General features: G+C 47.9%; 1 protein-coding gene across 1 annotated transcript in view; it reads left to right on the forward strand.

Moving 5' to 3' along the window:
• Positions 1–902: 902 nt before the first annotated feature.
• LOC142557488 (sodium- and chloride-dependent GABA transporter 2-like) overlaps positions 903–21,103 on the forward strand; it is a 26,413-nt gene continuing 6,212 nt past the window's right edge. Inside the window, exons 1-12 of the mRNA XM_075669377.1 lie at positions 903–3,490; positions 4,964–5,085; positions 6,158–6,289; positions 6,994–7,163; positions 8,094–8,278; positions 8,981–9,113; positions 10,061–10,195; positions 14,196–14,299; positions 15,362–15,486; positions 16,278–16,390; positions 17,651–17,779; positions 19,504–19,603. Of these exons, the coding sequence (XP_075525492.1) occupies positions 3,267–3,490; positions 4,964–5,085; positions 6,158–6,289; positions 6,994–7,163; positions 8,094–8,278; positions 8,981–9,113; positions 10,061–10,195; positions 14,196–14,299; positions 15,362–15,486; positions 16,278–16,390; positions 17,651–17,779; positions 19,504–19,603 (1,672 nt within the window). The 5' untranslated portion in view covers positions 903–3,266. The remainder of the gene's footprint in view (positions 3,491–4,963; positions 5,086–6,157; positions 6,290–6,993; positions 7,164–8,093; positions 8,279–8,980; positions 9,114–10,060; positions 10,196–14,195; positions 14,300–15,361; positions 15,487–16,277; positions 16,391–17,650; positions 17,780–19,503; positions 19,604–21,103) is intronic.

The raw sequence follows: 21,103 nt of genomic DNA on the forward strand, positions 1-21,103 counted from the left end.
TTGTAGTAGAAGTTCCGTGCTGGTGTGGTTAGGTGGTCCTAAGGCCTGCTTATAGGGTCCTCTGATGATGATGTCCAGTTTAGGCTTTTCAGTTTTGTACCAGTCGAGAAAGGGCGCAACGTAAGTAATGTGACAGATGATAAAAGATTGGACAAGGCAGATGAGGCTTTTTCCTTCATACCCCGTCGTCGGTTGGTCACTCGTTTCAGCAGTCTGGATGTATTAGCGGTCTGTCGAAGGATCTTGGAGATAGCCGCAGAGTTGGCTCCATTTGCTTCTGTGGTCATACCACGAACGCGGATGCTAGGGACCACGGTTATGGGTCTGCCATCCCTCAGGCGGGGTTTGACTTCCTCGTATTGGCGTTTATTCGTGGAGCCCCGTGGGGGGCGTCCACGGAGTGTGGGGTGGTATAGGAGAAGCCCCGACTTTTCAGGGGAACAGCGAAGTCTTGTGCCTTGAAGATAATTTTCTACGAAGTCAATGGCGTCTTGTAGGACAGTTTCGATTTGGCCGTCACTGCCCTTTGCAGCCCAGATTGTATTGTCGTCGGCGTATATGGTGTGTTCAATGCCGTCGAGTTTTTGTAGTTCTTGTGCAAGTCCGAGCATAACCATGCAGATTAAACAGTATTGCGGAAATGACAGAGCCTTGCGGTGTGCCCGTGCTGCCGAGGGAGAGTTCCTCCGATCGAATGACTCCGACCGAGAGGAATGCCTTTCGATTGAATAGAAAGTCTCTTACGTAGTTGTAAGTGCGTACTTCAAGGTTGAGTAAGGAGATGCGTTCGAGGATTGTGGAGTACATGATGTTATCGAAGGCGCGCTCGAGCTCGAGGCCCAAGATCGCCTTCGTGTGACGGGATTTGCCATCTAGGATTTGATGCTGAAGTTGGAGCATAGCGTCTTGGATGGAAAGGTGCTCTCCGAAGCTAATTATCGAGTCGGGGGTAAACAGATGTGTCTTCGAGGTGTGTGCTTACACGGGTTAGGAGTGCGTGCTCCATGACCTTGCCTACACATGAAGTTGGCGAGATTGGCTGGAGATTGGCGAGGCTAGATGGCTTACCGGGTTTGGGGAGGATAATTACTTTGGCCGTTTTTCATGTCGGATGAATGGATCCTGGGCGCTAGCAGTTGTTGATGTATTCGGCGCGTTGTCTCACCGAGGGGTCATCTAGATTTCTTATTGTTTTATTCGTAAAACCATCTGGGCCTGGCGCCGAACGACTGTTCAGCTTGTGCAGAAAAGCGTGAATCTCTGCCATGCTGAAATCATCAAGGGCAGGGTTACAGGTCCCCGTGTATGGCCCGTGAGGTTGAGTGGGCCCAGATGGGATGTACTTTTTGACAGAATGTATTCTTAACGTGGTCCTGGCCATGCGTCTTGCTTTCTTTGAATAAAAGCTTGGTGAGGCGATCTTGTTGATATTAGCGGGTGGTGGTGCTATCAAGCAAATGTCTGAGGATTTTCCTCGTGCGGGGGTGGTAGAGTTGCCCGTCTAGAGAGTTACAGGTCTCTGTCCTTTGCTGTTGACTTAGAACGTGGCAGTGTTCTTCAATTTCCTTGTTGAGAAGTGCGACCTTGCGTCTGAGTCTTCTATTGAGCCGTTGTCCATTCCATCTAGAGAGGATGGATGTTTTGGCCTCGATAAGGTGGGCGAGTCTGCTGTCCATGCGCTCAGTCGGGGCATCTGTTGGGATAGTGCGGGTGGCCGATTTAGTGTCAGACTGTAGATTGCATGACCATGCTTCTATATCGGTAATGGGAGTGTCCGTTGTTGCTGTTACACGGCGTTTACGGAACGCATCCCAGTCTGTCCAAGTAATGTCCCTTGTTCTTATCGTAACGGCTGTTAGGTGTGGGAGAGTAATTTCGGTGATAGAGTTATCACTCCCGAGGTCGTGCTGGATGTTGCGCCAATGGGCATTGTCTGCGTTTTTGGTGAAAGTGAGGTCTGGTTTCATGTCTCGTTCAATGGAACTGCCGAGGCGAGTGGGGAAAGCTGGGTCAGTATTTTTTTTCTTTGCAGGTGGTCCCTTTCGCCCGCTCTGTCGAGGCCCGCCCTTGACGTGGTGCTGCAGCCAATGGGAATTTAGGTGTCCTTTCGCTGCTACAGACTACAAACGCCGCTTTTTCGCTCCCCCTCCTTTATATTTTTTTCGGCTTTGGCGTCAAAAATATAAATAAGGGGCATATATAAAGAAGTTGTTTCTGTCGTAACAAAGGGAGCTCCTGAAATGAGCTTTTTTGCTTGCTTGTTAGTTTGCTGAGTCAGTTCTTCTGTCTGTGTGTCTGTATGCCGGTCTGTTTTGTTTGTTCTTTTCATCAAAATGACACGAACGAACCGTGAAGGATAGTCAAAGAAGGGAGCTTCAGTAGTTAATAGAAAAATTAATCTAATTTCCAACGAAACAGTTCGTAAATGGAGGAACGATGCGTAAACCAGCAGTCAGCCTTGCAAGAGCAGAAAAATCCGAAACATACTCTACGAATAAGAATGGACGACATATTTACGAGTCTTGCGTAGAAATATCGAAAGTATTGAGAATACAAGACAATCAAACAAAACAAATTTCATGACTCAAGCTACGTGCACGCTATTGTGCCACAATCCTTTTCGGTCGAATGTAAATTCTGCGGGCAGAAAGCAGAGTTGTACCATATGGTATGGGCCTGCCAAGCTAATGATGCCTTAGGAAGGATGGGAGGCAGCCCTGTCCAGCTCAACCCCCAAGGACCGGCGAGCCCTCGTGGAAAGAGCTAGGGCAGCGGCCTTAGCCAACGGAATTCCGGAATAAGAATACGACCACCCTTCTCCTAACTCCCCTCCCCCTTTCCTTTAAATAAAACGTTTTCATCATCATCATCATCGTGGGTGATGTGAAAGACAATCATTATTAAAGTAGGGAAACAGCTTCGCCTCGATTCTTATTTCCTTCTCACACGATGTCTACCACACGCGCATGTTACGGTGCTTCACTCTGTCTTCGTCGTCTTCTCGCAAGTACGCTCACGAGCAACATTCCGTTCTAAATGGTCACCATCGGAACAGGCGCACCCAGGTGAACATATGTATTGCTAATAAAGTATTTTCCTTTTCTCGCCGGCTCAATTGTTAACGTTAACGCTCTTTTATGCATTTCTGACTCGCGTCTCCTTTTCGCAGTTTTCTCGTAATTTCTCTGAGAGGGAGAGCGAAAGAGAGATACAAACTTCAGTGATACGCTGGAGATTTCGTTCGTGTCAACTCTAACTCACGATTTATGTCCTCCACGTCTCAAAGCTCAATCGCACCCTTTGTTTCTATTTCACCTCAGTTTCATTTATTTATGTTTTCCCCCTCAGTGGGTATGAGCCAAATTTTCAAGGTCATGATCTGTATTATCATCATCGTCATCAGTTATTCCAACGGTCAGCGCAGTTTGCACCTTCGCGCACTACGCGAGCTCATCTCTAATCTCAAGCCTTCCGAACAACCTGTTTCAGCGTGAGTGGAGATCATTCGCTTTGTCTATTCTGCTGCACCTTGTTGTTACTTTCGAAGACGTGACCGCGGGAAACGGTACTGTGGTGATTTTGTTTAGCTGGACTTGTGGCAAAAATAGTTTCTGCGGAGATCGCTAAGGTGGAGGTGGAGAGTTTAACGAAAGCGAAAAAAAAATTGTCATTCACAACAGAGTAGGATGAAGCTATATGTATATACAAAAGAAAAACTCGTACTCGAATTTCCATACGGATTTCCGAAAGAACCCATACGAGTTCTTCGCCAGCATTGTTAAAGGGTATAGTGACAGACGGGGACAAGCTAGTGGACGGGCAGGTGCTTGTGCGTGTCCGCTTGCTTGTCCTCGTTGTCACTGCGCTTAAACAATACTAAGTGTGCCGTAACAACAAGACCGGACGTCAATGATTGTCAGGTTCTTCCCCCGCGGGTTTTCTTCCCATGAGCGTTCTCCAAAAGAACCAGTAACGGGTCCTTTCGGAGAACGCTCGTGATGAAAGTCCTGTCCAGGGTTCAACGGAACGTTTTAGCCTGTTCGTCAGCGTATTGCAGTTTACGGAATACCGGGGTACCAGTGAGGTGTATACAAGCAGCAGCAGTTGCGACAGGACCGACATCTTGTGAAAGTTTACTGAAGCGCAACAGGTCAGAAACGATGTTCTTCTTGCTGTTCTAGTCAAAGGGAAAAAACCGACTATTAATTATTATGAGGCTGCCGAGACCTTTGCGCCCCACCAGCGAAGTTGCACATTGACTGTGACTGTGCACTAATATCTACGTGCGCTCCGGTTGAACTCGAAGTCGCAATAACACGCCACAAGGACTGCTGAAGACTTGGTTGTCTCGGTAGTGTGTAAATGCTAATGCGGCGAAACTAAAAATATCCAATATCCCCTTTGTGAGCGGCTTGTCATCGAAGTAGATGAAAATGTATCTCCAACATTTATAGCCTTCTGTATTTCTTCAAGTGACCGAACGCTCCGGATAGGAGACAATCGTCCACGGCGGTGGCACTACGTTACGCAACCACGTTCTCAGTTATTGAGCACCTCAATTATAGCTAGAGTATGACCAACTTTTGACCGGCGCCTGCTGTCGTTCCGGGCCTGCTGATTTGCCTCTGCGGGCCGCTTGATTAAAGAAAAGTTGCGTGACCCTAACCATGCCCATAAACTGTGGTCGACCACTGGGAAGATGGCGCCCTCCTAACAGAACGCTAGTTTTGGCGTTCACTGAACAGGCCCTGAAAAAAAAAATACAAGAGGCCATTCTCCAACTTTCCGCGGTGGTGACGCAGCGCGCTTGCTGCGCCAGAGGTCTAGTGATTCAAAAGTTTTCTCGTCGGCGTTTTCCCCTTTCCCTTCCCCCAGTGTAGGGTAGCAGACCGAACGCTCGTCTGGTTGACCTCCCTGCCTTTTCTCTCCTATGCTTTCTCTCTCTCTCTTCTCGTCGGTGCAGAATGGCAGTGGAGCGAGAACGGTGGGCGAACAAGTTCGAGTTCGTGCTCGCCTGCATCGGCCTGTCCGTCGGCTTGGGCAACATCTGGAGGTTTCCCTACATCGTCTACGACAACGGAGGAGGCACGTGATGTAGTATCACATGCACGCCTTTGTTCTGGAAACGTTGGAAGATTATCACTGATTCATTTTCGATCCAAATTCCTTTCATAGGTACCTTTGTTTCAATAGACTAAGCTGTTCAGTAAAGCAAAAACAGGCATCGTTGTCCTCCCTGTTTCGTGTTTACGTTTATTTGCCAACAGGCGTCGCGACCCCTAATTAACCACACATTTGCAGTAGTTCTCCAATATTTTGGGTCTCATTTGACGGTTCGTACTTCATATATATATATATATATATATATATATATATATATATATATATATATATATATATATATATATATATAAAGATGTTCCCTTACAAAGCAGGCAAGAGAAGATGTGAAGCGTTTGACTGGCGATGCGGATAAAAAAAAGACTGCGTTTATTCCTGTTTCGCTGCGAATGACGTCTAAGCATGTAGGCTTGCAGCTACTACGTCAGTACACGGCGTAGACGTCAGTGGCCGCCTAATAGCGATGTCGTGGCAATATATTTTTCAGTATTTAACACAAATGCCCACATTCGCAGACAAAGCATGTGGCCAGTTTATGTTCCTGAGCGCATGCCTGCAATGCACAAGATTGCGCGTGCTTTACTTGGGTGTTTCTTACAACGAATATCGGATAAAACGAATATATTTTCTTGTCAAATGCGACTTCGCTATAACGAGGTTTAATTTATCTGCGCTAAAGAAAGTAGGCTTTGTTGCGGGGCTGCTAAGTGATCCTGAACGCATGACTGGAATTGAAAATTAGGATTTCGCGTGTTTTACATAAGTGTTGCTTATAATAAATATCGGTTATAACGAACGTAGTTTTATGTTGGGTGCGACTTCGTTATAACGAGGTTTGATTTATCAACGCTACCGGAAACTCGACTCTTTGGTTTTACTCAGTCAAAAATCTCGTTGCAATATGGTCTTGAAGTTCAAGCTTATTTTTTCCCTCGCTATTTTTGCACGTACGCAAGGGCTTCGCGTAAGCCTATCTGCTATATCTCCCCGAGTCTTCTAAATGTGTGCCTATGGTCTCCACTGTGCTGGCGTGCAGCGGCCTTCCTGATCCCGTATATCTGCATCGTGGCAGCCATTGGCCGGCCGATGTACTACATGGAGCTTGTTTTTGGACAGTTCGGCGGCTGTGGTCCCGTCGCGGCCTTCAGCTCGATGCCCCTGGCGCAAGGTACGCGACGTCCTCGTTGAGGAGTCTTTGCCGCCGAAACAACTCGCGCGTGTGTGTAGCGAACGGGAACGCGGACACCGTTATTACTCCGAAAGCGAGCTAGCGACTGTATGACTGTTTTCGTTTATCGAAGGAACACTCGGGCAACCTCCACACGTTTAACAGGGACGCGAGGGGAAAACGCCGAATTGGTTTAGGTGGACGCAGTATTCTTTCAAAACTATTTCCATTCTTGTTAAATTTTTGTTTGAATTTTGCTAAAGAGAAAAGAAAATCACTTGGCATATGTGTTAGTAAATTACCGTTCTGCGATACAAAACAAAAAAAAACTCACCCTTACCGTGACAGGTGTCTTGGCTAACCTGAAAGAAGACGCAAGAACCATGACGCCATGGATTTTGAGGTTGTCTCCTGGTGCCTTATTAATCGTTTATCATTTAAAGAAAATGGGCTGCGTCGTAGTCAAACGGAGAACGGAAGCTAGAGGCGAAACTTGGCAAGTTTCGAGCAACTTAGCGAATCGGCCGACTGACCCCTCTATATATGCGCGAGTGTTATTCGCGCAGTGTACACGAATACGTCGAGAGCTCATGGAACCCACGACAGGTGCGTACCGCTGTAAAAATGTGCATGGGTATATGAGTCCGTCCGCCTCCCGTTACACTGTACGGTGACGAAGCAAATAAAGAACTGAAATCCTGCAGGTGTGGGGTGGTGCATGCCGTACGCCTGCTTTGGTATCGCCGTCTACTACAACGTCATACTGGCCTACGCGCTGCTGTACGCGTACTACTCGTGCTTCGACCCGCTGCCCTGGGCCTCCTGCGACCCGGCCTGGGCCGACAAGAACTGCTACGTGCGAGGCGCCAGTGCGGTACGGCTCCACTTGCACCATTTCGCGTAGCGAGCGGTATCGGTGAGGGTATAACCTCGATATAACGAACATGGATGCAACGAAATATTGGTTATAGCGAAGCAAATGTGCAATGCCTTTCTTATTTTTTTTCTTTTTGGGGATTTATGCAGGGGGATGAATGTATGCTTATAACATCTATCGTATATAACGAATGTATTTTTTGCGATAGGTGTGACTTCGTTACAACGACGTTCGACGTATTTGTACAGCAAAGTTGCCTACTAGAATTACTAGAGGGAAACCTGGCTCTGCGGTGTTTCAGCTGCCGTCGGAATGAATGGGCTGGTGCATGGATTTGTCTGTTCTTCGTGCTCGCGCGGCTTCGGACGTGCCTGTTGTTTTATTTATCACTCCTTATTTTTCTAAATTTCCAAGCTATCGTACTTCTCGAAACGTGTGAAGGCAATAAGGTTCTGCAGGCATACATAACAACAGCGAGTTTTTCCATTTTTAACGGGCTATCTCAATTGTTTGAAAAAATTGACGATATCTTTCAAAGCCACAAAGCCGTTTCAAACCAGAAGTACAATTCATCGTTCCCAGACTATTGCTCACACAGCGTCGCTGACTTTGACGTATCAGTTTCTAAAGTTGGCATGCATCTGCGAAGGACGTGTGTGTGTGTGTGTGTGTGTGTGTGTGTGTGTGTGTGTGTGTGTGTGTGTGTGTGTGTGTGTGTGTGTGTGTGTGTGTGTGTGTGTGTTGTGTGTGTGTGTGTGTGTGTGTGTGTGTGTGTGTGTGTGTGTGTGTGTGTGTGTGTGTGTGTGTGTGTGTGTGTGTGTGTGTGTGTGTGTGTGTGTGTGTGTGTGTGTGTGTGTGTGTGTGTGTGTGTGTGTGTGTGTGTGTGTGTGTGTGTGTTCTAGCGATCGGTACGTCGACTGACCGCAGCTCGTGCCCTGTTCCCGAGTGGACCGCGAGCTCTTCAAGACGTTCGAGCACGCCAACTCGACCTCCAAGGACGCCGTGCCGGTCAAGTGGCACGACAGGGTGGTTATGGTGGAGAACAGCACCTACAGAGCTGCCCTAGCCAACTGCACCAACGCCACGGAGCCCGCAACGCAGCAGTTCTTCTGGTAAGCCACGACAGCGAGCAAAAGGACAGGGAGAGGGAGAATTAACGTGCAGCGGACAGAGTAGTAGGAGTCAACTACATACGCGCACAACAGAGCTACATGGTGAAGTTTATCCACAGTTCGCCCGTGTAGTGACTACCTCAAGAGGGCTTGTAACCACCCGAGGCCGCACACCGGCGCAGTTAGGTCACATGGAGTTACTGTATTTGGCTCCTGCAGGGAGTAACTCGAACGTAGAACAGCCCGGTGGTGAAAACCCGACTGTTCCAGGAAGTCGCACGTTGTTTTTTTTTTTTTTTTTTTGCGAGCTGCGGTTGCGTGATCGAGAGGGACCCGGCCGTTCTGGAATGCGCGTCGGGCTTCTTACAGGATGTGGGCTACAGCAAGTACATGCATATACAGAGCCACGGTTTGCTATCGACGGCGTTCAATAGTTGGCGACGAAAACACAGCCGCTATATAAGAGCGGCATTTCGCGTGACCCTGGTTGATTACAAAGTTGAACGTGCGTTGGCCGAGTTTGTAAGTAGGTGGCTTATAAGATTTGCAGTAAAACCAGCTGATGCTGCGAGCCCGTGCTGCCCACTCGTGTCCCTTGACCCGTCCATCTATAGCACTCTTTAACGCATTTTCCCCCAAATATCGAGCAGCGTGTGTCATGCAGTGTATAGCGGTTGCACGCGCGCCTCCTCGCTTTCCCAGGAAAAACGTGGTCAACCTGGGCGACGGCATCGAAAACCTAGGCGAGGTTCAGCCCAAGTTGCTCATCTGTCTGCTGATCGCCTGGATCTTCATCTTCCTGTGCATCTTCAGGGGCATCAAGTCATCCGGCAAGGTGCGGAGGGCCATGTCTCGCGTAACTGTTTGATGGGGATAATTTCCCCATGCGGAGATGAGACAGAGAAAAATAACATAAAAGAACGCGTATTCAACAAACTACAAATGAACAAAATAGTGCAGAAACAATCCACGACGAATTGTCATGTAATTCTAACAGTGGAACACTTCTAGAGAGCATTTCACATTGTTAAAGGAATGGTGTGCTTGAAAGGGGTATCTTTCTTGCATTTTGGACGTTAGGTATAGCATTTGTCGTTTCATGGCGCATTTCTGTACAAAGAACGTACCCGCTAACCAGTACATCTGTCGCTGAACCGAAGCCCCTTCCAGCAGACGACACACTGGGAAAGAAGGCGGCGGCAGAAGTCTCGGATATTCGCTTAACGCGCACAACTCCGTTGCGCTTTACAGACGAAGGCCATGTCCTTTGTCGAAGCAAAGTTCTACATTCGCATTGTCGCCCCCCCGCCCCCCTCATTTGCGCTACCTTCAAAACCTCCGAAATGACCCCGGCTGTATGATGAAATTCGGCGAAATGTCTATTTGACCGTCTCAAGTTTCATATTTAGAACCATATCGGATATCTTTTTTTTCTTTCTCTTTAAATTTAATATATTTACTATTGGGCGTTCGAAACCATGTGCCCTTTGGATGGGCACCTTTGTATCGGCGGTGAAAGTTCGACCATCGGCCATGTACCGACCACGAAAATGGGCGAATGTAAATTAGCCCCCCAAAAAAAAAGCCATTCGCTTCGAAATAAAAAAAAAGGAAAGGGGGAAGGGGGGTGGGGGTCACTGCTGCGCGTGCTTGTGAATACCCTTGACATGAAAACTGTTTACAGCGCAAACACATGCAACCACAAAGTATAAGGGACAGGACACAAGCGCTGACTGTCAATAACTTGAACTTGAACAACTAACTGAATACCCTGTCTCGCAGGTGGTGCTGGTGTCGGCCACCCTGCCGTTCTTCATACTGGGTGCCTTCCTAATACGTGGCGTGACGCTACCCGGCGCCTGGATGGGCCTCGAGTTCTACTTCATCCCCGACTGGTCCAAGATACTGGAGTTCGAGGTGAGCAAGCGACAGCCCGCCTTTAATTGAGAAAGCTTTTTAACCTTAGGAGCGCCTATACAAAACGAACGCGAATCCACTGCGCCAAATGTGGATTTCTTGGTGCCGGTGGAGGGTATCAAACCGGGTGCTCGTCTGTTTGTCCTCCCTGCCTTTCCTATTCTTGCTCTCTCTCTCTCTCTCGGTACCGCTCCATAGAAGCTAAAATATATTGCTACGGCATGAGCCGGGCGAGAAGAAGAGGAAGAAGAAGTGAGCTGGTGCAGCCTCAGGACGCCATCTTGACTTTACCATCCATCTCGTCCCTTGAATAAAGCCGGTTTAACATTAACCGTAACAGTTTTGTGGTGGAGGTGCGGGGTATCTGCCAATACCCCGATCGCAAATCCAGTGATGAAAAGTAGGCAGCGGAATGTAGACAGTCGATGACATCATCAATTCGAGGAAGCGGATACACATCCTTTTTAGTGACCGCATTCAGTTTCCTGTAATCAACGCAAAACCGCCACGATCCATCCTTCTTCTTTACTAAGATTACTGGTGCTGCCCACGGACTAGAAGACTCTTGGACAACACTTTTACGCAGCATGTCTTTCACCTGTTCAGCAATAACTGTCCTCTCTGCTGAAGAAACGCGGTAAGGCTTTTGCCGAATGGGGTGCGCAGATCCGGTGTCAATTCTGTGGCGAGCACGAGAACGCGGGAGTGAAGCCTGCTTGTCGCCTTGTGTGAAATCGAACACAGAAAGATGTGCCCACAAAACTTGTGCGAGAGCGCGGCGCTCATGTGAGGGCAGTGCCTTGTTGATCATTCGTAGGATCTGCTCTTCAGAAATGCTTCTTTGGGGATCGCTACTATGAGACTGCTCCTCCTCGCTTAGAACTGTAATGGAGCTGTAAGTAATCTCGTCAAATTCAGCAAGCTTCATATCACGCGGGAGAACGGCAGGGACGCAAGAACAATTGAAAGCCCATAAATTGGAGGCGCCATTCACTACTCTCACGACAGAGCGTGGTACAAGTACATCTTTCTTTGCGCAGCTCGACGTAAGTGGCTGGACTTGCGCGTCAAACGATGAAAGGTCGGCAGCAGTGATGATGCGCACCTACGGAAGTGCACGCTGATGCCAGTGGCATCGGCATCGGCGCCGTACTTGTGCAACGTCATCAAGGAGCTGAACACGTTGTGGCTTATGCTAGTCGCTCTTTGACTAAGGCGGAACGCAATTACACTGTGACCGAGCAAGAATGCTTGGCAGCTGTTTTCGCTGTCCACAAATTTCGACCTTATATCTACGGACGCCCGTTCACTATCATTACTGACCACCACGCGTTGTGCTGGTTGGTGAATCTCCGTGACCCGAGTGGCCGACTGGCACGTTGGGCTCTTCGACTGCAGGAGTACGACTTCGTTATTTCCTACAAGTCCGGGCGTCGCCACGCAGATGCGGACTGTCTCTCCCGCCTTCCGCTGACGACGACGGAGTGTGACGAAGACAATTTTGATGACTGTTTTGCTCCCATTTCTTCTACATTCCCAGACTCGATGACTTTCAAAGCAGAGCAGGAAAATGATATTGGTTTGGAACCTCTATTTGTGGCCGCATCGCGTCCTGGAGCCACCGGTCGATTTTGTGTCCGTGACGGCCTGCTTTACAAGACCAATTATTCGGTTAAAGGCGCACGCTTCCTTCTGGTGGTGCCGCAGAGTCTACGAACGGACATACTGAGAGCCATGCACAACGATGTGACCTCTGGCCATCTAGGATTCATAAGAACTTTGAACCGGACACAGGAGCGTTTTTACTGGCCCAGAATGCGGGACACGGTCAAGCACTACGTCGCCAGTTGCGAACAATGTCAACGCTACAAGCGCCCTACGACCGCTCCGCCAGGTCTTCTCCAACCTCTGCCGCCGCCTCGCCTGCCATTTGAACAAGTGGGTATCGATCTTCTGGGCCCATTTCCCCGATCATCTAACGACAACCGATGGGTGATCGTATGTGTCGACCATCTGACCCGTTACGCGGAAACGGCGGCCGTGCCATCTTCAACAGCTGCGTCCGTTGCAACGTTTTTGCTTCGATTCATTATTCTTCGACATGGTCCCCCCCGTGTGATTATTAGCGATCGCGGTCGTCAGTTCGTTGCGGACGCCGTAGAAGAACTGCTTCGTCTCTGCAGTTCGCAATTCCGTCATTCAACGCCTTATCACCCTCAGACAAATGGGCTTGTAGAACGTACGAACAGAACTCTAACTAACATGCTGGCCATGTACGTATCTTCCGATCACAAGGACTGGGATGACGTACTCCCCTTCATCACCTATGCGTATAATACTGCAAAGCATGAGACGACCGATTACAGTCCTTTTTATCTCCTTTACGCACGTTCACCGCTAAGCTGCATTGACACTATACTACCGTTTGACTTTCACAGCGAGTACTCTGTTGCCAAGACGCTTTGTCTTGCCGAAGAAGCCCGGCGTATCGCTCGTCTTCGTACTGTGGCATCGCAAGACCGATCGAAAGAGCGCTATGACAGCCGACACCAGTCTGTCTCGTACGCCAAAGGAGACTTTGTGTGGTTGTGGACTCCTCAACGTAAACGTGGCTTATGCGAAAAGTTTTTACCTCAGTACACGGGCCCATTCGTCATCGTAGATCGCTTGAGTGACTTGACGTACGTAGTGGCACGCTTGACGTCGACTGGTCGTCGGTCTAGCCGGACCCAGTTAGTACATGTTGCCCGTCTTAAGCGGTTTCACCCTACGCTTTCCGAGTGATTTGGACTTGCCCAGCGGGCTTCGTCTGGCAACCGGGGATTGCTACGGCATGAGCCGGGCGAGAAGAAGAGGAAGAAGAAGTGAGCTGGTGCAGCCTCAGGACGCCATCTTGACTTTACCATCCATCTCGTCCCTTGAATAAAGCCGGTTTAACATTAACCGTAACAATATATATATATATATATATATGGAAACCTGCTCCATAGTGTGTATACACACTATGTAGCAGGTTCTTATTACAAAATCGTTCAAAACCCAGAAGTGCAAAAAAAAAAAAAAATACGCAATGTTTCCATAAAATCAACGCTACGGGAATCTCTTCAGCTGGCACTCCGGTCGTTCACCTGCGACAGAAAAAAAAAAGCAAAGAAAGCGGCAAGTATGGCGCGCGTATGTATTTGTCTGCAATCTTCATGCTAGTGGCTTCGACCGTTCTTGTTGCATTACTTCTTATTTCTAAGCTTTCATTTTCTTTTCTTTTTTGTCGTATGATTTTCTGCGCGCTCGCGTAAGCACTGCGAATTCTCTCATCAGTTAACGGCACGTGACCTTTCACATCTGCAGCAAAACATTACATCGCTTAATGCACGATGCAAGGAAATACGGAAAGCGATAACGCTGAAAACAAGTTATTCGAAAGATAAATTATCCTACGTAATGCCCATGTGCAGCGATAGAATTGCGAAAATTGCATATGCTAGGTTTTTAAAACTTACATTGGCTCTCTGTTCACCCTTATAAATGGTTTTGTGCTTTGTTTGTAGGACTAAGAGAGCCTCTGTATTTCTTCACAGATTTGCTGTATGTTGAATGCTATTGTAGTTACAGCTGCTGTTTCTGTACAAACGTCACTGTGGGCCTTTGTTGGGCTGTCTCTAATTTATTATTATTATTATTATTATTATTATTATTATTATTATTATTATTATTATTATTATTATTATTATTATTATAACTTGCTGAAAATGATCCTTTTAAGAAGTCGCCGACCTGTTAGAACTCAGAAAAGCAATTTTTTTAGGGCGAATCCCCCCCTGTATGAACCGCCATGCATTCGCAGCTCCTATATAAAGGTTTGCACCAGTATTAGCTAGTGTCCTTTGTAACAAATTCTTTGTTTGTTTGTTTGTTTTTCGTGGCCTTCAAGATTGCGCCAGGTGCACCAGTGTGGTCTCGGAGGCAATCGCTTTTTTTTTCATTCCTTTACTTTTTGCAGGTGTGGCAGAAGGCAGCGCAGCAGGTGTTCTTCTCGCTGAGCGTGAGCCAGGGCGTGATCTTCTGCCTCGGCAGCTACAACGACTTCAAGAACACGCTCTACAAGTGAGATCTCTTAACGCACCGGTCTGACGTCGGGAGCGAGAAAGACAATAACAAATCCGGCATAAACCGTCTCGGGATGACTGTCGACGTTAATACGATTAGCATTGAGGCATTGTAGTGACACACACTATTTCCACCGCCTAAACGTGGCACGCGTGAGGCGTGTGCTGCATCCGGGCTCCTCTCTCGTGGAGAGGAGCCCAGGAGCACATTATCAGAAGCCCATACCCGGTGGCACATTCCCGGTGACGTAAGCTGCCGCCAGAGAGGTCCATTGAAGACCGGCAAATGCACTGTTGCCCAAGTTGACGTGAAATTAAAACGGTTAGATGCGGACATTGTGGTTATATCAGACCACTGCTGCACATACAGATAAGCCTACTTTTCGTGTTCATTCGTAACAGTTTCTTAATTATATTTAAATATATTTTAACAGGGGGTTAACTGAGGAATTGCGTGAGAATGTTGAAAGCGCTTGCTTTCTGCTACCCCATTTCATTTCTGGATGTGAATGAAAGTCTAACAAGTCATTAGACTGAGCATATGTTACACCCCAGTAATGTCCACACCTATGAATGCTGCACCCTAGCATTCGTAGGTATCCTAACAATGCTAATTGCATTAAAAAGCAGACAGGTGTAACGCATTATCGGACTCTACATGACACGATACATATTCGGAATAGCGATAGGTAGCATCAGTAGCGGATGACAATTACGCAATCGGCCAGGACAGTAGCCCAAAACTGTTTCGGTGAAAGTAAATTTTCAGTGGGAAGAGACACGAAGATACGAAACATTGAAATAGGTGCCGTCGCACTTACATATCGAAGCCGCTGTATTAGGCGCAAAATTCAAAGTGGCAGACTTTTTGATCGCTTTTTTTTCCCCGCCGATAAGCACTTTTGTTTTTGTTTTGTTTTGTTTCGTGCAGAAAATTCAAGTGCAATTTCACAACGTAATGCGTATGCTGCTCTGCGAAATGCATCGTCATGTTTGTTTGTTAGTTGTTGTTGTTTTCTTCAGTGACAAATAACTTCCCTTGTCACACTTCGCCCCGCAGAGATGTGTACATTATAGCCCTGGCCGATCTGCTGGTGAGCTTCGTGGCTGGCATAGCGGTGTTCTCCGTGCTGGGAAACATGGCGTACGTTCTCGGCGAGGACGTCTCGAACGTGGCCTCGGGAGGTGGGTGGGTCTCCTGTACTCTTGCTCAAATGAAATCGTAAATTGCGAAGCCTCCCTTCTTGATATGTGCGATTGATGCCAAGAAATTAGACGCAAGAAGCAATCTATATCAAGAGCAGCCGTATATGTGAAACCAGCAGGTCAAGGAATGCGCAAGGCAAATTACCGGTCTTTTAACTCAATTTCAGGAATATTAAGGAACACAACACAGGGGAAAAAATACATTAGAATAATTTAATTCTGGGATTTTACGTTCCAAAACCGTGAGGCGATTACGAGGCACTCCGTAGTGGCGGCTGCTCGAAGCTTAATTTTGACCACCTCTGTTTCTTCCACCTCCATTCACCTAATAACACACTGTAAAATAACTTGCACTCTTAAGGGTGAAATAAGGGTGTAAATAGGTCTAACTCGTACCCTTACGCCCTACGTCGGGCCTGACGTCGATGACGTCAGGTCCGGCGGCGCTTCGACACCAACCTTAGTATGGACAACTTCTAGCCACCATAACCTTAGTACCAAATTAAAGCACTTCATATGCGCTTCCAGACCTCCGTACTTGCTAAGTGTCATACGTTTGCGTGCCAGAAGCACTCGGCGTAGTTTCTGAGACTTAGAGAGTATGTCAGTACTGCTTTAACGACACTCTCCTTGCTAGTGTTGTCCTTCCACCTCCTACTACTGCTCCCCCAACTACTATAATATTTCTTATAGTTCTGTTTCCTTTATTTCCCTTTTTTCCCTCTTTCTTTTTTATTTTCTGCATGCCCTAAATACCGCTTTCGACGCAGGCTTTGCTTTGGCCTTCATCACGTATCCTGAGGCCGTGACCCTGATCACGTTCCCGCACCTCTGGGCCATCGCCTTCTTCGTCATGCTCTTCTTCCTCGCCGTGGACTCCGAGGTGTGCTTGGCCCCCATAATGAAACCCACGAGTACCGACTGTTTGGTTGTAGCACGCTCGCCCACTCTGTCCGCGGTGTAGCGCAATCGCGGCACCCAGCTATAGGGCGGCTAGAGGTGACGAGTGCAAAGCGGGGTCACTCACAAAGGCCTTGAGCGTAGTACTCTCGCTTTTACACTAACAGTTCATACTTTTTCACCTTGTAACGCTCAAACACAGTTCCACTGTGAGGAAACTTGAAACAACTTGATCACCTCCACTAAACTTGTCATTCAAAGAACGTTTGCACAGAGAAAAATATAGAAAGTGCAAAGAAGAAATTGCATTTGATCTAAAGCCATTTCTTCAAGAGGCTGTTTCGCACGCTGAGTTTCACGGGAGTTCCCGAGCCGTTCGCGCCGCTGCTGCCTGCACGTGCGATGCGGCAGAACAAGCAGAGTTCAATGTTGAGGCCTGATAGCGTTTTAGAAAACTGGGTTGTTGTTGTTTTCCGACCGTTGACTCGCCACTGCAGGAGGTCACATACGCGTATATACTACGGGCCACACAAACGAGGCCACATATACGCGTGTTACTGCGCCAAAACGTGGATGTTTTCGTTTTCGTTGCGGTAGATTCACTTATCTTGTGGATAAGGGAATCATGCGTTTTGAGGATGACTAAGCGAATTAGACTAATCGAACTGAGAGAATGAGTAAGCGAATTAAGATGAATGAGAGAATGAAGAGTGATGACTAAGCGAAGTAGACTAATTAAGGGGATGACTAAGTGAATTAAGAGCATGAGTAAATGAATTAAAAGGGATGACTAAGTGAATTAAGGTGGATGTGTACGGCATGAGTCCGTCTTTAATGCATCGGCACTTGGGCTTTCGCCTTCAAGCCGTCTTATGGATATTGTAAGGGTCTCTGTGAAGTATTATACTTCTTCTCACCGTTCTTTCATCGACGAACGTCAAGCATTGCCTACGTTCTCGCGAGATCACTGCGTCGATGTCTTACGTTGTGCATTTTCGTGAACTGCTGCTTTCATTGCGGCATATATCTTGTTAGCGGTGTAGCACATAAACACGAACATTGCATGAGATTACGCGTTGCATATCCAAGATGAGAATTAATAAAAGCAATTACACGCATCTCACTTAGTTTTTATAACATTTAGTTAACGGCTTCACGATAGCTTCGCATCACATAGACTACAAAATGTAAGTGTACACTGGATCTACCTAATTTTGTCCTTCGTTGTTTTCCCCCCTCACAGTTCGGCTTGGTGGAGGGCCTCCTTACACCCCTGAAGGATGCTTATCCTGTCCTGCAGGAGCACCTGACGGCGATGGGCTTCTTAGTCAGCGTTTTGGGCTTCGTACTGGGCATTCCCATGACCACCAAGGTATGCGTGGCGAGCAGACCGCTTTTTTTTTTCAAATACTTTGGCCGCGGGCGTAATTTGAACTAATTTTAACGTACTCGCTTGAAGATCAGTTTCGCTGCGCGTTCGATCGCGGAGGTTTGCACTGGCAGTGATAGCAGATATGTGAAAGACAAGATGTATGGGCTTCGGCTACAGTAGTCCTACACAAGATGGCGAATCGTTCAGATGGGAGGGATCTTGTAGGAGTACGTCCTGCGTGTGTTCCGCCAAGCCAGGAACACGAAATTCCGTATGTAACCTCCCAAATGGCTACGTCACAATAATATATATATTTTTTTAATTGGCAGCGTGTCATATTATTCGTTGGCCTTTCCTCTCTAAAATGGCATCTACCTAATCGTCTCACTCCGCTCCCATTGCTCGGAACCATGCGTGGCAGGGCTTGTGGTGAAGCATAGAAAAAAATAAAAGAACACGCACTGCAGAAGCCGAAGAGGGAAAGTGTTGTGCAGAAGAGGCGAGTCCCCGTTGCCAGGCGACGCTTGGTTGGCTTGTGCACGCGTAGAGCGCACCATTCGGGAACGTACTCCGAAACTTCGAAGATCATTTCCCCGTTCAGATACCGTGGATTTACCATGGCAATGATGGTCAGTAGTTGGATTTGTCTAATCTTCGTTCTTGTGGCTTCAAGTGTTCCTGTGACGTTGTTTGTTATGCTTTAGCTTTCTAGGTTTCCGAGCAATAGTAATTTCCTCACCACAGCAGGACAATAGCTGGTGTCCGAATTCAGCCCTGAGCGACCGCTTTCCCGCGAGTGACAGAATATCTCGAAGTCCATGCTTTCTTTCGGGCTGCGCGCGCCGAAAGTGATTTCGGAAGTCGTAAACACGTCATTTCCGCCATGTTCTGGACGCCATCTATTAGTCTCTGCGTGCATTCGTAATCATTGTGAACTTTTGCACATATAGCGGAGTACTTCGCTGATAATTATCGATTTACAATGTCACAAAGCCGTTTGAAGCCATAGAGACGAGGTTTAGCCGAATTCATATTGTTAAGTTGCAGAAGTCACATATAGCGATGTATCTACAATATATGCAAGAGAGACAACCGTGCATAAACAAGATGACTGTCGAGGCCACCTACACACGTCAAATCGTCTTCTTTTGACAGGCGCCGCTCTTCGTGGTGCCGTAACAACGTATACTGTACATCATTAGGCTGGTTACCATCATTCCCGTTCTGGCTGAACCACCATTCTTGCAGTTCCCGTAGACACTAGGGCTAGAGTCCCATCCGGTGGTTTATTTATGGTACTGTATGCGGCAAAAACACATAACGAAATTCGCCTCTGTGTTACGCTCGACGTTGCCTAACAACTCAAAGGCACCAGAAAAGCGTCGAAGACCACTGGTGCATCACGACGCCTTTACAACAGGCACGTATACGTTCTGAACGTGCTGAGGTAGATCTGTTAGATAATCCTACCCTTACCTTTGGTCTTGCTTGAATGTCCGCCGCTTCATGTATAGTCCGTCTGAAAAGTTGGAATCGCGCTGCCTTTCACAAGCGATCTGCAAAAAAAAAAAAAAGAAGAAGAAAAAAAAGAAAATTACGCTTGGGTTTAAAATATGATTACAGTTAATGAATAACTATAGTTTAACGATAACTATAAGGTAGTATAGCTGCTTGACATGTACCCTGGGTGTTCGTAGACAGAAGTCGGGGGTTTCCGTACGCAGGGTGGCATGTACATCCTGAATATGCTGGACACGTGCATCGGAGGCCAGCTGCTCTTGTTCATCGCAGTGTTCGAGTCCATTTCGGTGTCCCTGATTTACGGTGCGTGGACGACATCTTTTCACTGGCGCTCGCTGTGTCTGTGTATGCTCAGGATTACATAATGATTATACTCAGGTGAACATAATTGAGAGCACACACACACACACACACACACACACACGCACACACACACACACACACACGCACGCACACGCACGCACGCACGCACGCACGCACGCACGCACGCACGCACACACACACACACACACACACACACACACACACACACACACACACACACACACACACACACACACACACACACACACACACACACACACACACACACACACACACACACACACACACACACACACACTGCAAAAGAAAAGAAACGGACAGGACACATATCTTACTTTCAACTGTTCCTTTTCACTCATGCATGTGTGTGTTGATATACCAAGTATGCGCCAGCCAGGCTCCCGGCAAGTAATTTTAATTCATACTCGGTATGACTAAACTCGGACTATGAAATAATTCGCTCTCCCCCTACTGTAGCCTACTGGCCATCTGAAAATGCATACAATGACTGTCGAGGAGAGGCTGTGGTGCCGCACTCGATCCCCGGACGAATTATTGGCCCCACTGCGAATCGTTTCTTTCTCAAGAGAGACCGTTGAAGGGTTTCCTTTGTAGCTTCAATCAGGCTGCTCTCCGCCAGTAAAGGCGGCCAAACACTGTAAGGCGGGTGGCAGGCATCGCCTTCAACTTTCCACGCCGGATCTCCCCGTACTCGTGGACTGTGCGCGATAGCTCAAAATTGTGACGTTTTTGTTTGTGAAACAGCCTGACGAACAGCGCGGGCCGACTACGGGAGGAGGCATCTGTTCCGTCTTCCCTTCTTCCCCGGTCGTCGTCGACCACGCTGTCCGTCACGGTAGTGATGGAACGCGTCGCCGTCTATACGCGGGCTCAGTTCGTGCGACCACTCCAGATGCGCGGTGTTCCGCATTCCTCACGATTGAGTGCACTGCAAACCTCTTTCCTCCCTTGCCAACTCTCCTTTACCCCCTACGCAACAAAGAGCTGTGGGACGATGCCCTCCGCGACGGACCTCCCGAGGTCCTCCGAGCTGTGATACAACGGGCTCGAAACATCGCCTGAATCATCTTAGGGACCCTGGACTGAGGGTTCCTCCCACACTGCTCTCGCCATTCAAATATTAACAATAAAGATGTTTTACTCTCTCTCCCTCTCCTCAAGCAGCTCGGCTGCGCAGTCTGATGTCGCAATACTCCCCGACACACTGCGTTCTATCTGGAGTTGGCTATAATAGTGCGACAGCAATAGCGTGTGAAATATACAGTATGACGTCTTAAAGCATTAGCTGTGGCGCGCCCGTTACATATCTACGTGCCTGAATTTGGCTCGCTGGCCTCCAGTCACCGCCATATAGTGCTGAAGTCTCAGAAACGGGGATAGCGGGATTCAGGGGGAGATCAGGCTGCCCGTGACTGATAGCCCGGTCCCGCAGCTTTTGTGCTGAGGCTTCCCATCGAT

Source organism: Dermacentor variabilis, chromosome 9 (genome assembly GCF_050947875.1).
Source record: "Dermacentor variabilis isolate Ectoservices chromosome 9, ASM5094787v1, whole genome shotgun sequence".
Lineage (NCBI taxonomy): Eukaryota > Metazoa > Arthropoda > Arachnida > Ixodida > Ixodidae > Dermacentor > Dermacentor variabilis.